Source organism: Gigantopelta aegis, chromosome 1 (assembly GCF_016097555.1).
Source record: "Gigantopelta aegis isolate Gae_Host chromosome 1, Gae_host_genome, whole genome shotgun sequence".
NCBI classification, from domain to species: Eukaryota; Metazoa; Mollusca; class Gastropoda; order Neomphalida; family Peltospiridae; genus Gigantopelta; species Gigantopelta aegis.
The window spans coordinates 30,187,781-30,205,802 of NC_054699.1; the positions used below are offsets into that span (position 1 = coordinate 30,187,781).

General features: G+C 37.0%; 1 protein-coding gene across 2 annotated transcripts in view; it reads right to left on the reverse strand.

Moving 5' to 3' along the window:
• LOC121373476 (E3 ubiquitin-protein ligase RNF13-like) overlaps window positions 1–18,022 on the reverse strand; it is a 36,554-nt gene that overhangs the window by 12,978 nt on the left and 5,554 nt on the right. The window contains exons 2-5 of one of the 2 annotated variants that reach the window (XM_041500145.1): window positions 14,301–14,420; window positions 11,666–11,752; window positions 6,625–6,750; window positions 1,586–1,676 (exon numbers count right to left, since the gene is read on the reverse strand). In XM_041500145.1, coding sequence (XP_041356079.1) covers window positions 1,586–1,676; window positions 6,625–6,750; window positions 11,666–11,752; window positions 14,301–14,417 — 421 coding nt within the window. In that variant the 5' untranslated portion in view covers window positions 14,418–14,420. Of the gene's footprint in view, window positions 1–1,585; window positions 1,677–3,139; window positions 3,228–6,624; window positions 6,751–11,665; window positions 11,753–14,300; window positions 14,421–18,022 lie in introns of both variants that reach the window. The other variant, XM_041500152.1, reaches the window with a different exon arrangement.

An 18,022-nucleotide genomic window follows, 5' to 3' on the forward strand; every position in this document is an offset into this window, starting at 1 on the left:
TAACTACTTCATAATTTATGAAAAATAATTGAAGTTAAAAACTAAATTACTGATCTACATGCAGTGTTTGAGATTAACGGTATCCTGATATCCCGGGGATACCAGAATTTAATTTTGGATACCAGACTTCAAGAACCCAGTATCCCACCAGGATACCATATAATACTTCATTCTCAGGTGGGATACCAGATTTTGAAATGTTAGTATCCAACTGGGATACTGCCCAAAACATTTAATCTCGAACACTGACATGTATGTTGGCAAATTGAAAAACACAGTAAGGTTATCCCATAATTTGCAAACGACTTAAGCTCTCAATTAAACAGTTTATGAGTGGTTTCTATTACACTTTAATTTCCAGTAAAACCCCCAAAACATTAGTTGTAAAATATAAACAGCACTCATCCATACTACAGGGTTAGCTCTGGCTGTGTAGAAAGATTCGCCAAATTATCTATTTAAGGCAGAAACCCTACCATTATTTTTTAACAAAATATTAATCATTACATGTGTTTAAAAATTTGCAATTGGTGAATTTGGCAAATGACAGAGCTACCCTGCATATAGCACTACTCGCCAAAAGCTGCAGCTAGCACACGTAACCAATACAACAGTCTTGCAACACATTAACTGCAATGAGTATATATGTAATGTCACTTATAACTGAGGTGTTGGGAAGGTGAGATAGATAGAAAGGTATAGATGGTAAAGATTTTATAAAGGACAGCAATGAACATTCAGATACAAGGACACAACAATGACACGACAAAAATATTTTAAACTGAGCCCGCCTCCTTCAAACCCCCCCCCCCCCCCCCCCAAAAACCCTCAACTGATCGGGTCCATGGGTAAAAGGTTCCAGCGTTAAAGGCAGTTTATTATGCTTTGATACCAATTACCTAATTGATTGAGGTGCGATGAGATGAAGGACAGCTTACCCTCAACCGACTGTTTTTTCCCATCCCGCCAGTCGTTTTTCGGGTTTTGCCGCCCCCATTTATTTTTCTGTACCCCCCTCTTTATTTTCCCACATCCTACTATATATTACAACATCCAGCTCTCTTTCTCAAAATGCACTTTTTTCAACTTGTACATCGTACCAACTTTTTGGTGCCTTATAAACAGGGGCAAAATAAGGGTTAAGTCTTTCGACAAAGTCGACCAACACAACGATATGCAGTAACCTAGCTTTCACTTCTTTTTTTTAATGGTAGGGAGAGTGGGGGTCGCAGTTGCCCCCCCCCCCCCCCCCCCTATTTTTCACCCAGTAAGAACATTGCACGGGATCTTTTATATGCATCATCCCACATACAGGATAGCACAGCCTTTGATATACCAGTCATGGTGCACTGGCTTGATCGAAAAATAGCCCAATGGGCCCACCGACCGGGATCGATCCCAGACCGACCGCGCATCAAGCGAACGCTTTACCACTGGGCTAAGTCCCGCCCCTCACAATTGGCGAATTTGGCGAGTGCCAGAGCTAGCCCTGTCCTTAATTGCACATAAGCACAACAAAAATCCACGTTAAAACTGAAAAGGTAATGCACTTTTTGCAGACACTGCCGTCACCACCACCACTTACTGGAGCCTGATCCCATGGGCACGAGTTCATCGTGGTCGGGGTAATTTCTTACAATAGCCACAGCGTACCCTTGTATCTGTACATTATAAACCTGCAAAGCAAATCACCAACGTGATTGAAAAAACTCAACCATAATGAAACAGCCATTTTGTTTAATTTCCAGAATCCAAATGAGCAGAAAATATATTTTATCAACAAAGAATCATTAAACATATTGAACGAGATTTACGAAGGAAGCCTGTTTTAGGTGCGTTGCTTTTTTTTCTCTTTTTTTAAACATAGGTGTTTAAGCATTTGAAGTACATGTAGTTACACATAAGACAAAAAAGGGCTTTGTAAATTCAGTGCTTGTATACAAGTGTAATTAGTAGTACATGTACTAAAAATGAAAATCAAATTAATTGTAGCTAAATAGAATCCTTTATTTTTAAATTAGAAGCCACAACAATGTTTTTTTTATTTATTTACTTCAACATTCACATATCAGAATTCTTTAAAAGATGAAACAATACATGAAAATCTGCTTTTTGAGTTAAGATGTTTTTTCCCTCCCACTGTATGTGTTGTAAAAGTATGTATAGATTTCAAAATGCATATCAAAATGTAGATCTAGATACATTGTAAATGGAAGTGTTTCCTGCTTGATGAATTCTGGGATAAACAAGATGGCTGCTCTCTTCAAATGAACACAACAGAATCAGTAACGTAGTATTATACACAAATTTAATCCTTGCTCCTGACAACAAACCTTTGACACAAAACGTTTATCACTAATCACCATCATCATTCAATATTAACTTTAGTGTCTACACTAACATCCCTTTACGTGTATGGATAAACCAAAAAATCCATTCTAGCATGACCCCAACACCACAAAAAAAACAAAACTTATGTGCTTTAGCCAAAAGAGATACATGGTATGCCCGTCAAAAGTAGGTCACAGTGATATAGTTATGGTACGTACGACACTGCCATTCCAAGTTGTATATGCCCGGACAAGCCTTTTCTTTAATGTGCATGAAAAGTAGGTCGTGGTGACCTAGTTATGATATTGGACACACCACCATCCCAAATTGTTCTTCTGTGCAATGTTTGCCGATTCTATATGAATTGATATGCCAGGCATTTATCTAGGATATTTCACCAGGGTCCCATATTTGATGGGATTGGTAAAATTAGTGTGGGTTAATTATACTCGGGATATGTTTTCAGGCCATTGTTTGATGCAGTACACCACTGAAAAAATTAATTTATTAGAACAGGCCTAATTATATATATATATATATATTGGGAATTTTCAGTGCCACTTTTCTTTGGGAAGGGGACTACGTTCGGACTCACATAACGCCTGGATAAATTCCTGTATGCTCCGGAAACGAAAAAGGTGTACGGACAACTCCATGCCACAGTACGATCCACCAAAGACAGGCTTATATCAAATGGTTTGAATTTACATCTATTAATCAGCTTGACCAAAAGTAAAAGACGGTGTATGTGCTCCAAGTATTTGTGTCACGGTTGTGTTCAGGAGGTCAAGGTGAGCAAACCACTTACTGCCTCCTCCTCCCATCAGAACTAAGGAATCATCACCGACAGTGTTATGCACTATCGCCAACTGATAGTGCCTCTGTACATTTATTACCTGCAACAAGACCATCGTCCATTTGACATTTTTTTATGCAACTTGTCATAAACAAAAGGCTCGAAATTAACAGTGGGCAGGCAGCCAATGCTGGTCAAAGTAAACAGTATGCGCTTTCTGATAATCGGTGCCACAAGCAGTGTTCGATTTCCATCATATTTTCAACAGCATTTCAAATATAGGAAGTAAGCAATAATATAAATTTTATGTTTTTATTTACGTTATTCTCAAGTCTTCAACATATTGCCAGTGTTTCTGCCAGAAAGACATTTTTGGGTATGGCGCTATGGAATTGAATGCAACCGCAGTCAACCGGGGTCTCCCCCAGAAGAAAAAAAAAGGGTTAAATTTATGGTTAGAGCTATGAAAATCATACAGTAATGATAAGAGTAATTAATTTTGTTAAAAGGTTAATTAAAAAAACAAAGAAGAAGCAAAACAATTTGAGTATGGCGCCATACCCGTTTTACCCCCTGGCAGAAGCGCTCACTGCAGGGCTAGCTCTAGCACTCGCCAAAGTATTCATTGAGATTCTCTTACAAAACAACTGGGTTTCTGTTAGTTTAATAGATAAAAGGGCTTCTAGATTATGGTAGCCCCACTCCCATGGCTTGTGATATTCAATGTTGGGCTAGTAAATAATTACTTCTGCCATGCCCGAAGGTTAATAAAAAAATATTTTGTAAATTGTTGCAGTTAAGTCTATTTTGTAAATATGACTATTCTGGCCTACCCCCCCCCCCCCCCCCCCCCCCCCCCCCCCCCCCCCCCCCCCCCCCCCCCCCCCCCCCACCCCCCCCCCCCCAATGTTAGTGGATTTTATATAAATTCTAGAAAAGCCCTGTAGATAATTTGGCTAAATGTTCCGCTGATACAGAGCTAGCCCTGCACTGATATTTAAATTTTAGACGGATTTCTAGAACTGCTCATTTCAGGCATTTGTTTTGGTCTTGAAATCTGAGAAGCAAAGATGATTTTTCACTCCACAATAAGAACTTTGAGCCTCGAAACACACAGTTTACCCTGACTTTGTAAAATATAAGATTCTCATAGGCTGTTTTACTCGCCCAGAACTATGAATCTGTGTTTACAAACATTGGTATGCTGAATGACATGTCTGACATCAATTCTAAATGGTTTGAAGAAATGACAGAATAGAAAAGAATGAATGAACACATATTGCATTTTTTAACAAGACAAATATAAATGTAGTGTATACAATACAGCCGCCTAATTAGTAGCAAATACCCGCTTTGGACATAAGGCTGGTAGGTACTGGGTTCGAAGCCCAGGACCGCCTCACATCCCAGAGCGAGTTTTACCTCAATGGGTAGGTGTAAGACCACTAGTCCCTGTTGTTTCTCACTAACCACTAACACACTGTCCTGGATAGACAGCCCAGATAGCCCGAAAATAAGAAAATAAAGAGGAGAAAAATGTAGCAGATGATAAAAAAATGTTTAGCAGATGATTAACATTTATTACTCTACAAAATAAAAATAATGACAGAGTATTTCCTACAATTGTACTTATTCATTTACTTGTCAACATATGTTGGTGCTTGAATGTTTATAATCCACTCCAACTAGGTAAAGTATTCTTTGTTTAACGACACCACTAGAGCACATTGATATATTAATCATCGGCTATTGAATGTCAAACATTTTTGGTAATTCTGACCTGCTACATTTTCTTAATGCAGTAAGGGATCTTTTATATGCACTTTCTCACAGACAGAAAAGCACATACCACGGCCTTTGACCAGTTGTGGTGCACTGGTTGGAACAAGGAAAAACCCAATCAGTTGAACGGATCCACCGATGTGGTTCGATGCTGCGACGCAAGCATCTAAGCGAGCAGTCAACCGACTGAGCTAAATCCTGCCTCATCCCACTCCAACAGAGCTCGAGTGTCTCGTCTACTCACTCATATTCTCTGCATGTATTAAAAATAGTTATAACTTTGAAATATTTTAGTCACAGTAAAATAGAGATAAACATATTCTCAATTAAATTTTGAAGTAGATAATGACAGGGTTCTTACAAAACAAGGACATTAAAAAAAAAATCCAGCACATAAAATTTTCAATGAATGAATGTTTTTATAACAAATTTAGACACGTTATGATGACAACAAAAGTAAAGATGCGAAAAAAAAACACCCCACCAAGTGTTTGGCCTAAATTTCCAGAACACAATGAAATTTAATGCTTTTCCAGGACATTCCAGGCCTGGATTTTAAAATCACAAAATTCAAGGACATTCCTGGATTTCCAGGACACATAAGAACCCTGAATGATGGATTTAACACTACTAATGTGTTTAAATTTCATTTGACAATATTTAAAATATATGGGCAACTATCGGAAGATAACAAAAACTGGGTTGAGGGTGGCAATGCAGGGCTTGAAATGCAGTGTTAGTACATGCACCGGTTCATGTTGATTTTTGTGTGTGCATGTAACTTTTAAAACTGGGTGCACGCGGTGCATGCTAATATTTTTCAAGTACTGTGTATTGCGTATACTAGTATCCTGTTGTCTACCAGATTCAGACTGAAGTTGTTGAATTTTGCGTATGCATTTCATAATCTGTTCGTCACATGAAAACGATAACTTTTATCTTATGGGCGCATCCATTTTGTATCCCATAATCCTACTTACAACAATGGCGCCCTTTCGGTCATTTCCGTGAAATATACTTGAACAGTATTAGGGAAGGTGAAATATCCGTGAACGGCATTAGGGAAGGTGGTCGAGACCGACTTTGGGGTATCCACACGCATAACACAGTTGTTGTCGTCACTGACAAATTGAACTCCGCCAGATCTGTGATCAATACAAAGTACCGTAACTGCCTTGAACATTTTCGACCTTTATATGGGCACTTGATCAGATGATTGCGAAAGTGCAGGTGCGTTACTCGCGTAGTTGACTCGGAAGTCAGCCACTTATTATTTCAATCGCAACTTCTCGTCGAAAAAGATCCCCCCTCGACAGTGACTGTGATCCAGCATGGATGTCAGACAGTGATACTGATAGTGACAATTAAGACAGTTAAATTAAAAAGAAAATGAAAATCAACACTGTAATCAAGGTAATTAAAATAGTATTTTTCTCATTGTTAACAGGATTTACCTTATTTTTGGTGCATGCAGAATTTTAATGGTGCATGTAGATTTTTTTTCTTTCATTTCTAGCCCTGCAATGCAATTATATGCCTCCATCCAACCCCACTTCAAATGCCTCTGATAAATTTCCGTTATAAACCCCAACAAGACATTGAATTAACTTGACATTAACAGTCAACACTTCTCTATAGAGAGAGAGAGAGTATTTTTACATGTCCCTATACCACTACGGTTTCGGGCATACTTCTCTACAAGTTACAACACAAACCTTTGTTGAAAAATCACAGTCATCTCCTCTTGCTATGAGTGCAATCCAAGGAATATTTTCATCCCCATCTGGAGGTGGGTCGACTTGATGGCAGGCACTGTGTGGGTTGACGTACACAACACGACCCTACAACAAATAACTACACAGTCACTGATGGGGCTCGAACTCAACGACATTACCGACGGCAATTGCTGTAACTGAGATATAAATTGATGTAGGTTAGGAGCATCACTAATGGTACTTATGCAGGGCTCGACCTTAGTAGTAGCCCGGCATGTTTTGGCTACCAATTTGGTGTTCTGGCTATCAGATGTCTTAATCCAGTAGTCCGCCGGGCTACTCGATTTTTTTGGCACATCCAGTTACTCCGCAATCAACAAGATTATGGGGCTACCAATTTTCACTGAGGGCTACCAGATTTTATAACCTGGTAGCTCAGTAGTCTACCACTGAAAGAAAATTAAGGTCAACCCCTGACTTATGTCCTGTCGGTAAAGCTCCTCACAGGGTTCATACACTTCAAATGGTTTCATTTTCCAGGACTTTTAAGGGCCATTTTCGTTCATTTTCCAGGACTATTTTACCTTTTTCCAGGGGTCTGAATATATGACTTGGAAAGAAGTTTTTGTTTAACTACACCCTAACAGATTGTTTAGTCAGTGGCTGCTATGTCTCCAACATACAATACTTGTTACACACGGTCTACAGTAGTCACACCCCACTCTGGATATAACTTTTGGATGGTAAAGTTGTAAACTAAAACTGTTGAAATAAAATATTTTATTAACTACATTTGTTGTACATTGTACAAAATAGTGATATAAACATGTATCTAATACTCAAATAGAATACATATATATATATACACACACACACTTATATATATATATATATATTATTATTATTTTTTTTTTTTTTTTTTTTTAAATTTATATATATATATATACACATAAACAAGTATGAAACAGCTTAGAACGTTTATAATTATTGGTGTGATCTAAACCGGTCTTGTCCACGCCTCCTTCTGTAAATTAGTTGTCAAGTAAATCCTTGCAGCTAAAGCTCAGCTGCTAAATCAAAGTGTGTTGCACGTGCGCCTTCTGAAATATACATTTCCTTTGTTTTGGCTTGGCTCAAGTAGATCGAATAAACATAGGGACACCACCAAAAGAAACAAGTGTAACAATGTTATACACTGTTACGATTGTTGAAAGGAGACCTTTGCAAATCTCTATGGTGTTAAACTCATTCTTAATCTCACGTTACATCGATGGGGTTTATTTAAAGATATGGGCTTCTTTCCGGTCAAATGATTAATCGTGGTCACGACTCGCCACACAGGATTCAGACCCAAACGGTGGGCCATTGTTAAAGCGATAGCTCACTTTGTGAGGTGTTAATTCTTACTTAGTTATACACTGTTTAATTAACGTTACGAGCTAAATGGATTTATTTAGTTACTTGAATTTGTCGGGATTTAACAGGTCCATAAAATTATTTACATGCAAGTAGTCAACTTATATGACGTCAGACGCGTGCTTGTTTTTCTAAAAATAATTTTTTTTAGCCACCTGTCGTTAAACGTACACTTTCCGTTAGGCATTTTCGCAGAAGTGATTTACACATCTACCCGTTTTTATTTTTATTTTTTTTAATGTCATACTGGTATATATTTTTTATCCGGATTCCATGCTTGAAGAATTGTGTCGCCATCTCAATTAAGATTATCTACTCGTGCTCTAACGAGCACCACTACGCCTATCTATAGACCAAATAAACCAACACAGTATTTCCTGATCAACAACTGACCAATGGCAGTCGACCTCATTATTTAGGTATTGTTTTTGTGGGGGGTTTTCTTTCTTTCTTTTGGGGGAGGGGTACCTAAGTCAAACGCGATTATTTATGTATTTGCAACATCGCTAAAAAAAAATTAGAAACAAAATTTCGAATTTCCAGGACTTTCCAGGAGGTAAACTGACTTTTCCAGGACATTTAAGGACTTTCCAGGGTAAAAAAAAATATAATTAAGTACTTTCCAGGGTTTTCCAGGATGCGTGCGAACCCTGCCTCAACGTTGTACATCATCTGTCAGTATATAACATTATGTACATTTGAAATGTGTTTACTTACAGCAAAATAACATTTCAGTCATGTTCATTTACTATAAAAGTCACTTTTTCAAAAATTGCTGTGGGAGACAAATTTTAAAGTTCAATCCATGCATTTAAATTTAATTATTTTTATCCTTACATTCATCTGACATGCAAATTAACATCCAGGGACCTAATTCACTAAACTCTCGCAACTTTGCGATCTCGCAGTGCAATGCTAAAATACTTGCAAAGAGGATGCTTTGTTGTCTACAGAGCCTAAGAGACCTTTGTGAATTAGTCTCCAGATTTTATTAAAGACTAGATACAGACTTTAAAATTGTTGAGCAACAGACAAGATAACCGTATCAAGCAATCTTAAGAAAAGACACCATAAAAGAATTCTGTGGAAATAAATGTATCATGTACAACAGAAGCTATAGCTGCACCTATGGGCATTCATCTCAATGAATTTTTCTTAAAATATAAATTTATTAAAAAAATTTTTTTTTAATTCACATTAAAAAAATTTAAATACAGAATGTATCATTAATCTACTTATATACTGAAACAAAATGCATGTATATATAGCCTTTAACAAGTGTTAATACACATTCATAAGTGCACATATAAGCACATAAGTGCTTGTACATGCAGGGCTTCCAGATTATGGTAGCCCCACTCCCATGGCTAGTGATGTTCAATTATGGGCTAGTAAATAACTACCATTGCCATGCCCGACAGGGCTTCTAGATTATGGTAGCCCCACTCCCATGGCTAGTGATATTCAATTATGGGCTAGTAGAGGCACTGATTTTCCGTTTCAGATTTTCCCCTTTTCCGTTTCATAATATTACAAATTCTGGGTTTTTCCGTTTCAGTATTGAACAAATTCTGTTTTTGTTTCTCTCTCTCACACACACACACACACCGCAATTAAAATAAAATGCTGGTATAAAATAAATAAATATGCAATGAGGCAAAACATGTCAGTAGTTTATATTTATTTTTGGTTTAAATTTAAACAAGAATACGCCACGACACAGACTTCAGACATTTTCGGTTTTCTTTACGATATGATCGGGAAAATAATTACAAACGATCACACTATAAACCACTTCCCTTGTATAATTTATTTTGAACAAAGCCTGACATACAATATGCAATTACTGCATTCTTTTCTGAGATCGAAAATATGGCAATGCCGCAAATGTTAAAAATTAATAAGCAAACATAACATAATATATCTTTTACTTGAGTAAATATCGGATAATTTCAGCTCACAATGTTCGGTTTTCCCCGTTAAATCGCAGGGAATAAGCGAAGAACACACGACTGGTAAAACGTCTACTCTACATTAAACATTTGGCGTAACATACAAAGATACTAGTGTCGTAGCGTAGAACAGACAGATGTCGGTGTTCATAGTTTCTAGTTCGAAAAATAAATTTTAATTAATCAAATGTGCTATTTAAAGTTAAATAATGTTCTGGAAAAAAATCGGGAATTCCGTTTCAGATAGGTACTTCCGCGATTCCGCGATCGCGGAAAATCAGTGCCTCTAGGCTAGTAAATAACTACTATCGTCATGCCCGATGGCTAGTGAAAAAAAGTTACATAAAGGTAACATTTCTGATTATTACTATTAGTAAAATTGTATTAAGTAAAGTAGGGCTAGTGAATTTTTAATAGTGGCTAGTACATTTTTTAAAACACTGATCCCATTGCTAGTGGATTTTGTAAACATTCTGGAATCCCTGTGTCATGTATACATAGGATAAAAGAACGGCAAAACACCAATATTATTATTACCATTTAAAGTATTTACTTTTTACACAACTTCCGACACCTCAATGCATTTGAGATCATACTACACTACTCTGTGCTTTTGCACATGTATGATATTGCACAATTTCCAGAGTAAAATGGGGAATCCCACAAGCAATGACCATTAAGCACTATTGACATGATTGACAGTATTCGAAGTTGTAGGATGTTATCTAATGATATGTTTCACGTATAACATCACAGGGCTAGCTCTGGGTGAGCAGAAACTTTCGCCAAATCATCTATTTAAACTTTAAAAATAACAAGTATTACATGAAATTTATTTGCCAGATGAAAATAAAATTTGCCAATTGTTTTGAAAATACTCAGTTGGCGAACTTGGTGAGTTGCCAGAGTTAGTCCTGCATCATAGTGCATTGTACTGAGTTGATATTATTTAATTTTTTTCATAAAAATCATTATCAGTCTCATCAGTGTCGCCAGTGTTCAACATTGAGTTAAACTTAACACAAAAGTGGATCCATCACAATTACATACATGTAGGCAACCAAAAAAAAAGGGAAATGTTTTATTTAACGACGCACGTAACACATTTTATTTATGGTTATATATGGTGTTGGAAATATGGTTAAGGACCACACAGATGTTGAGAGAGGAAACCTGCTGTCGCCACTTCATGGGCTACTCTTTTCGATTAACAGCAAGGGATCTTTTATATGCACCATCCTAGACAGGGTAGTACATACCACGGCCTTTGATGTACCAGTTGTGGTGCACTGGATGGAGCGAAAAATAGCACAATGGACCCACCGACGGGGATTGATCCCAGACCGACCAGAACAAGCACTGTACCACTAGGCTACGTCCCGCCCTGTAGGTAACAAGTAACAGTCATAAACTAACATCTCTATTTTGTCTTTCGACATCGGTGAGGCATATAAAAAAAATCTTATTTTTACAACAAAAATAATAATAATAAACCATGCATCGACAATGTCGAAAGACAAGATATAGATGTTACTTTGTGACTGTGTTACTCGTTATCTACATAAAAAACCAACAGGTATCAAATATTTGAGGTTTTTTTTTTTTACTACATATTGCACTGTCTTTGGATTCATTAAAAATACTGAATTGAAGTTAAACCCAGCACTTTTTACCGTAATTCCTTTTTCGGACAGTGTTGGACCAAACTCTGCATCCTCGTCACGAAATTCAGCTGGGGAAGTACCATTGTGCCGATCAACCTGCAAAAAAAGATATTAATGAAGGAATCAGGCCATAGGATTTCAAATTTCACAACAAACACTTTTCAGTTCTGTGCCTTATGATGATTGCGAAACCATAGTTGAATTTGTTAAAAGGTCTGGCTTTAGATCCATCGGTAGTAGGAAAGTATAGTTGGTAGTTACACTTGCCTCTGAACAAGAAGGAAATGTTTTATTTAACAACGCACTCAACACATTTTATTTACAGTTATATAGCGTCGGACATATGGTTAAGGGCCACACAGATATTGAGGGAGGAAACCCAGTCGCCACTTCATGGGCTACTCTTTTCTATTAGCAGCAAGGGATATTTTATATGCACCATCCCACAGACAGGATAATACATACCACGGCCTTTGATATACCAGTCGTCATGCACTGGTTGGAGCGAGAAATAGCCCAATAGGCTCAACGACAGGGATCGATCCGAGACCGACCACGCATCAAGCGAACGCTGTACCACTGGGCTACATCCCAACACTGCCTCTAAACAAATGCCAGAAGTAACCACTGAACACTTTCCAAAGTGGTCAGACTAATGCTGCGTAATTACAACTTGTTTGTGTTCAGGTACAGTTGTAAGAAAACAAGTTCCCGTCCCCTCAAACTACATAAATATAGTCAAGAGAAATGGTTTTTTTACATACAAATTCAGCTATTTTCACCAATAATAAAACCCAGTATCTTTAAAAAATAATACATAATAAATATGTTCAAAATAATTCTGCTGCAACCCCAATTAAATTTTTAAATTTTTTATCGACTTGACTGTGTGCAATTTTTATAAATTATGTAATTTTCCTAACTGAAATGGTGAAATAAAATATTAAGACTAGTCTCCTACCAATTTTGTTCCGATTGATTGTCCTCGATTGAATATTTTAGGTGTATGCTTTATTTTTTTATTATCAAAACTGAGTTCATAGTTTCGTCACCATTTTTCTTTTAAATTCAAAAGATGAAGGTCACTCAGTTAGCTAGGTTTTTTTTCAAGTTTACAAGTCGAAAATACAAGCTCCATAGCGTTTCAGATGCTATTTTCAAGTTAGAAGTTGTTGAAACAGTAATTACTAGCACATTCGAATGCAGTACAAGCCTACAGCTGAAGCTGCATGGAGACAAACACAGGGGACAATATTTCGAAATCTGAGTTAACCGGAAGTCGGTTCACATGGTTTTTACCTAGGTAACCAATTGTTCGGTTACGTGAATTATATTTGCGCAACCCATGGGTTATCTGATCGGTTACCTCAAAATTACGTTGAAATTATATTTTAAATACATAGTTTTTAGCTGAAACATAAAGTTAAAACAAATACAAAAGAAAACATTTTACACAAAAAAACAAATGTCTTTAATGCTTGCTAAAGTTAACAATATTATAAAAGAACTGAATATTAGCCCCAGTACTGAAACAAAATACAGGGGCGTAGCCAGAAATATTCTTAGAATTACGCACGCCAAAGGCGTGCCCAAGCGGGGGGATTCGGGGGGCTAGTAGATGCATTTTTGAAAATCTTTTTTCGAGTCAATTTTAAGAGGTCTATTTTATAGAACAATTACAGACAGCCTCGACCTATTCCCGGATTTCGTTTTTGAATTACGCACATGCGTACTGTGCGTAATGGGCGGTACGCCTTTGAAATAGATAAATACTCATTTGTAGGAATTCCTTTTTGCGATTTGCGGTGGCTATGCTACTTTCACTTCATCGATGGTACTTATATACTACAGTGACGTTCCAAATGTTGTTGTTTTTTAAAGCTCATTATGCGATGTTAGTATTTTTCAATTTTTGTGACACTTTTGGATTCCTGTTTACGTTAAAACTGTTTTTAACATATGTAAAATTATAGCCAATCCAATAGTATGTCTACATATATTCCTTTAGATAAAAATAGCAGCAGAAAATTTAGCCGTCCCAAGCGGTCCGAGCACATTTCTTTAAAACTGTTTTAAAACTGTAGACTGGTCGCAAGTTACAACTGGTGCAATATAATGTTGTTTACTGGTTTGCTGCGCATCAAGTATCTAAAAATCAGTCTAAAACATTTGTCGGAATACCAGTAGTATGTCTGCATGAATAAACTTCCTGTAATCGTGAAGTTTGCAAGTTTTAATTTCTGAACGTTTACAGGTCATGACGTAACCGATTTGCGGTTCGCGTAAATTTAATTTTGCGTAACCGACACGCGAACAGAACGGCAGTTCGTGTGAAATATTGTGCCCTGTAAACACCTGTCGTTGTTGGAGAGACAAAGACTGAGAGGTGGAGGTGGACAGTTAACTTGAAAACTAGGAGGGGCTGCCAGATCAGAAAGAAATGAGTTGGAATTTAAAGGAGAGAGAACAAAGGGGACAGTGAGATAAAAAAAACTTTTTAAAAATGTCAGTCTTCAAGGTAACTGCAACACACAATACATGTTTCAGGTGTGCTCTCTACAGAGTTACATCCTTCCCACCCCCACCAATGAAAATGGGCACAGTCACATGGGGAAATAACACACAGAAAACTATTTCAACTTACCACAGTTATCTTTGCACTGGCAAATCCAATATTGAGGAATGCTAATGAGTTGAAAAAGATGAACACATACAACCAAGAGATGTCACCGGGAGGCAATCCACGAACTAATTTCATCATGTCCTGTAAATAAAAAATAAATAGAGGTGATTACCAGAAGTGTGTTTCGGGAACAGCAATGTTATATATTACGAATACAAACGGTATTATAATCAGGGAACATTATGCTTACATACTGGATAACAGTGTCTGCGCTTAACTTTTTTTTTGAGTTGCCATCCGAGCAAGTGGTGACAGCACTTTCACTTGCCCGGATCTATTTTCACTTGCCCGAATAATATTTTTTATTATTGATTTAAAAATAATAATGAAATAATCGGTCGCCAGGCGGGCAACCTTACTGTGGGTTTTCAGTCGACCGTCGTCGTTTTCAGTCACCAGGGGCGATCGGGCGACCGTTAAGTTCGAACCCTGGGATAATCAATCAACTGAATTATTATCACAAACTAACTTTTTGGTTGTTTTATAACTATTACATTATGGACATTTCGAAATAATTTGCTGTAATGAATGTGTGAAATTTCGGTTGACATGATAAAGTTTTGATTTGCCAGATGTTGTTTACACTCGCGTGAGCAACTGTAAAATGCACATTTTGGTTACATAATAATAAACTAGTGCATATTTTTTTTTTCTTCAGAATGCTGGACAACTTTTATTGAAAAGTTGATTATGAAATGTTATTTGATGACAATGAATGCATATATATGTCAATTGAGTGTCACTGTAATATATTTGCTTGCATGCCAATAAACGTATTTAGTGTTTTCCCTAGCTTGTTTTAGCATGGTGCAGCACCATGCCTCAATAGCCTAGCACCATCTTGCCTTAATCAGTACCATGCTGCCCTCAGATTAAACAAGCCTTTTTCAGTAATTAATTCTAAAATTGCCTTTATAAAATGCCAAAAAAGGTATTATTAATTAATAAAATATAAATATCTTTTGCCATTCATTTAGTAAAGCAAGCACATAAATTACATTAATGTTTATTTCAATTAATTTTTGTGTATTTTTAATGAAAAACAAGTGCCCTGAAAATGGTGAAAATGCCTCAAAAGTGTTTGGTCTACCATGCCATGCCTAATTTCTAGAGAAATCACTAGTATTAATATATGAACAGTTGCAATGATCTAGATTGACAACTATAGCATAGCTGAAGAGAATGTAAGCTGTGCAAGGCCTCCCCCCCCCCCCCAACCCCCCACATATCCTGAACTATCGAATTCCGTCCCATTTCACTTCTGCACTCTTTCTAATCACACTGCGCAAGCACGAACTTTAATTCTACTACATATGTAGGTTATCAACTAACCAAGCCTCAATTGAACAAAACAGAAAATGAGGGTGGAAAAAGTTTTTAACGTGTGTTTGTCCCTTGTACAGTAGCGGTAATTCTATTTTTGCATGCATAAACCATATCCAAAGGTTATAATAGATTAAAATCTGTATAAACGAAGATATTAGACTCGACAGGTCGGTAATGACTCGTCTGTAGACATTAATTTTGTCTATATTTAGTTAAAAGTCACATGACTGACACTCTTATATATGGGGTGGGGGGTGGGGGGGGGGATGATGGAAGGTTGTTTGTGTCAGATCCACAATTGTTATTGAAAAACAACATTAGTATTTTTTTCTTATTTTTTTCAGCCACCTCAGTGCTCTACAAAGCAAGTAAAAACATTCCCTGGTGTCTAAAAAATAAAATCACATTTGCCAGTTGGCGACTGTCCAATAATTTTACTTTAATCTGTAATTGTAAACAAAAGTGGACATTGGAAAACACAGTGGACCAGTAGCAATTTATCTTCCATAAAACATGTTTTCTATCGGTAATTTGTTTGAAAAATAACGATTTTCCAGTATGCAAGAGTAAACACGGTGACGTTAAAGGAGGTAATACTTTGTTATAATGTTATCTCCCTTAACTCCCCCCCCCCCCCCACCCCCCATGATAACGACATCTCCAGTCGTGAATGTTGTTTTAATCACGTCGGAAGTCATGTTCACCAGTGGAGTATGAAAACATGTTTCTATTTTCATGACTCGACTTTAAACGGCTCTAAAGACACAACTATTTACAAAAAAGTATTTATGAATTTAAAAGGCAGTATGTGGAATTAAATAAATATTATTTAAACCAAAAGTAAGGTAGCCCATTCATAACTACTAGTAACACGTTGAAGCCTGGTAGATATTATCACAGTGATTTTATTTAACTTTTAATGAGTACTGCAATTTAAATACATATCTTAGCAGTGCCATTGAAATAGTAATTCACTTAATTTCGTTTAAGAAAATTATTGGGTACGGAATTTGATGATGATAGTTAATAGTCATTCACTGTTTTAGTGGAACCAGACACAAACAGTAACAACAACTAGGAATTACCCCTTCACGAGTTCATTCGAACACGGTCCTAATAACAATTACGGCATTAGTAATGTGCCATAAAATGGCAGATGAATCGATTTAATTACAAGTATATATTAGCTGACCACTAAATATAAGTGGCTGGCGACTAAAATATTATACTTTACTGGCCAGGGAAGAGTAAATTTGAACTTGCTTTGTAGAGCACTGCACCTATAAAAGTTGTTAGCACAAGAACACCATTTTCCTATATTTATGAAAGTTTGTTGACTACCGGGTATTTGAAAAGCCGGACCGGCCTCGGTGGCGTCGTGGTTAGCCATCGGTCTACAGGCTGGTAGGTACTGGGTTCGGATCCCAGTCGAGGCATGGGCTTTTTAATCCAGATACCGACTCCAAACCCTGAGTGAGTGCTCCGCAAGGCTCAATGGCTAGGTGTAAACCACTTGCACCGACCAGTGATCCATAACTGGTTCAACAAAGGCCATGGTTTGTGCTATCCTGCCTGTGGGAAGCGCAAATAAAAGATCCCTTGCTGCCTGTCGTAAAAGAGTAGCCTATGTGGCGACAGCGGGTTTCCTCTAAAAAATATGTGTGGTCCTTAACCATATGTCTGACGCCATATAACCGTAAATAAAATGTGTTGAGTGCGTCGTTAAATAAAACATTTCTTTCTTGAAAAGCCGTTAAAGAGTGGCATGACTGTTTACAAAGCATCTAAAACAAACTCTAAAGAACAAAAAAGCAAGGGGAACTTTTTTTTATCTCAAACGCAGTGGTGCTGGTCGACAACCAATGTTTATCAAAAACATGTAGATATATTCATAGTTCATTTACATTTGCTTTGTTGACAATCTGTTGTGTTCTTGTTGCCTCAATTTTATGACGGATGTGGTCTTCCATACATTCCGCGTTTGTGATGTTCACATGGGACCAGATTTCGATGGTGTTAAAAAATTTACAAATATTCACTTCCTGGAAGGAATTTTACATTCATTGACAACAAAGGTAAGTAATTACAAAAACATTATTATTATTTTACTTTGTATTAGACAAGGTAAACAATGATGTTGTTAAATTTATCCGGTTGTTGGATTAAACATGCACAGTAGCGATTTCCTGTTAATAAGACGGAATTCAACAGGTCCAGGATACGGAAAAAGTTCCAAACGTTTCAGCATGTATGCGAATACATGTACTATCACTAACCCTAACCCTAAGCTTGAATGAACTGAATCAGTGAATGCTGGAACGATTGGAACTCTTGCCCAGGATACAGTCTCAGACTTG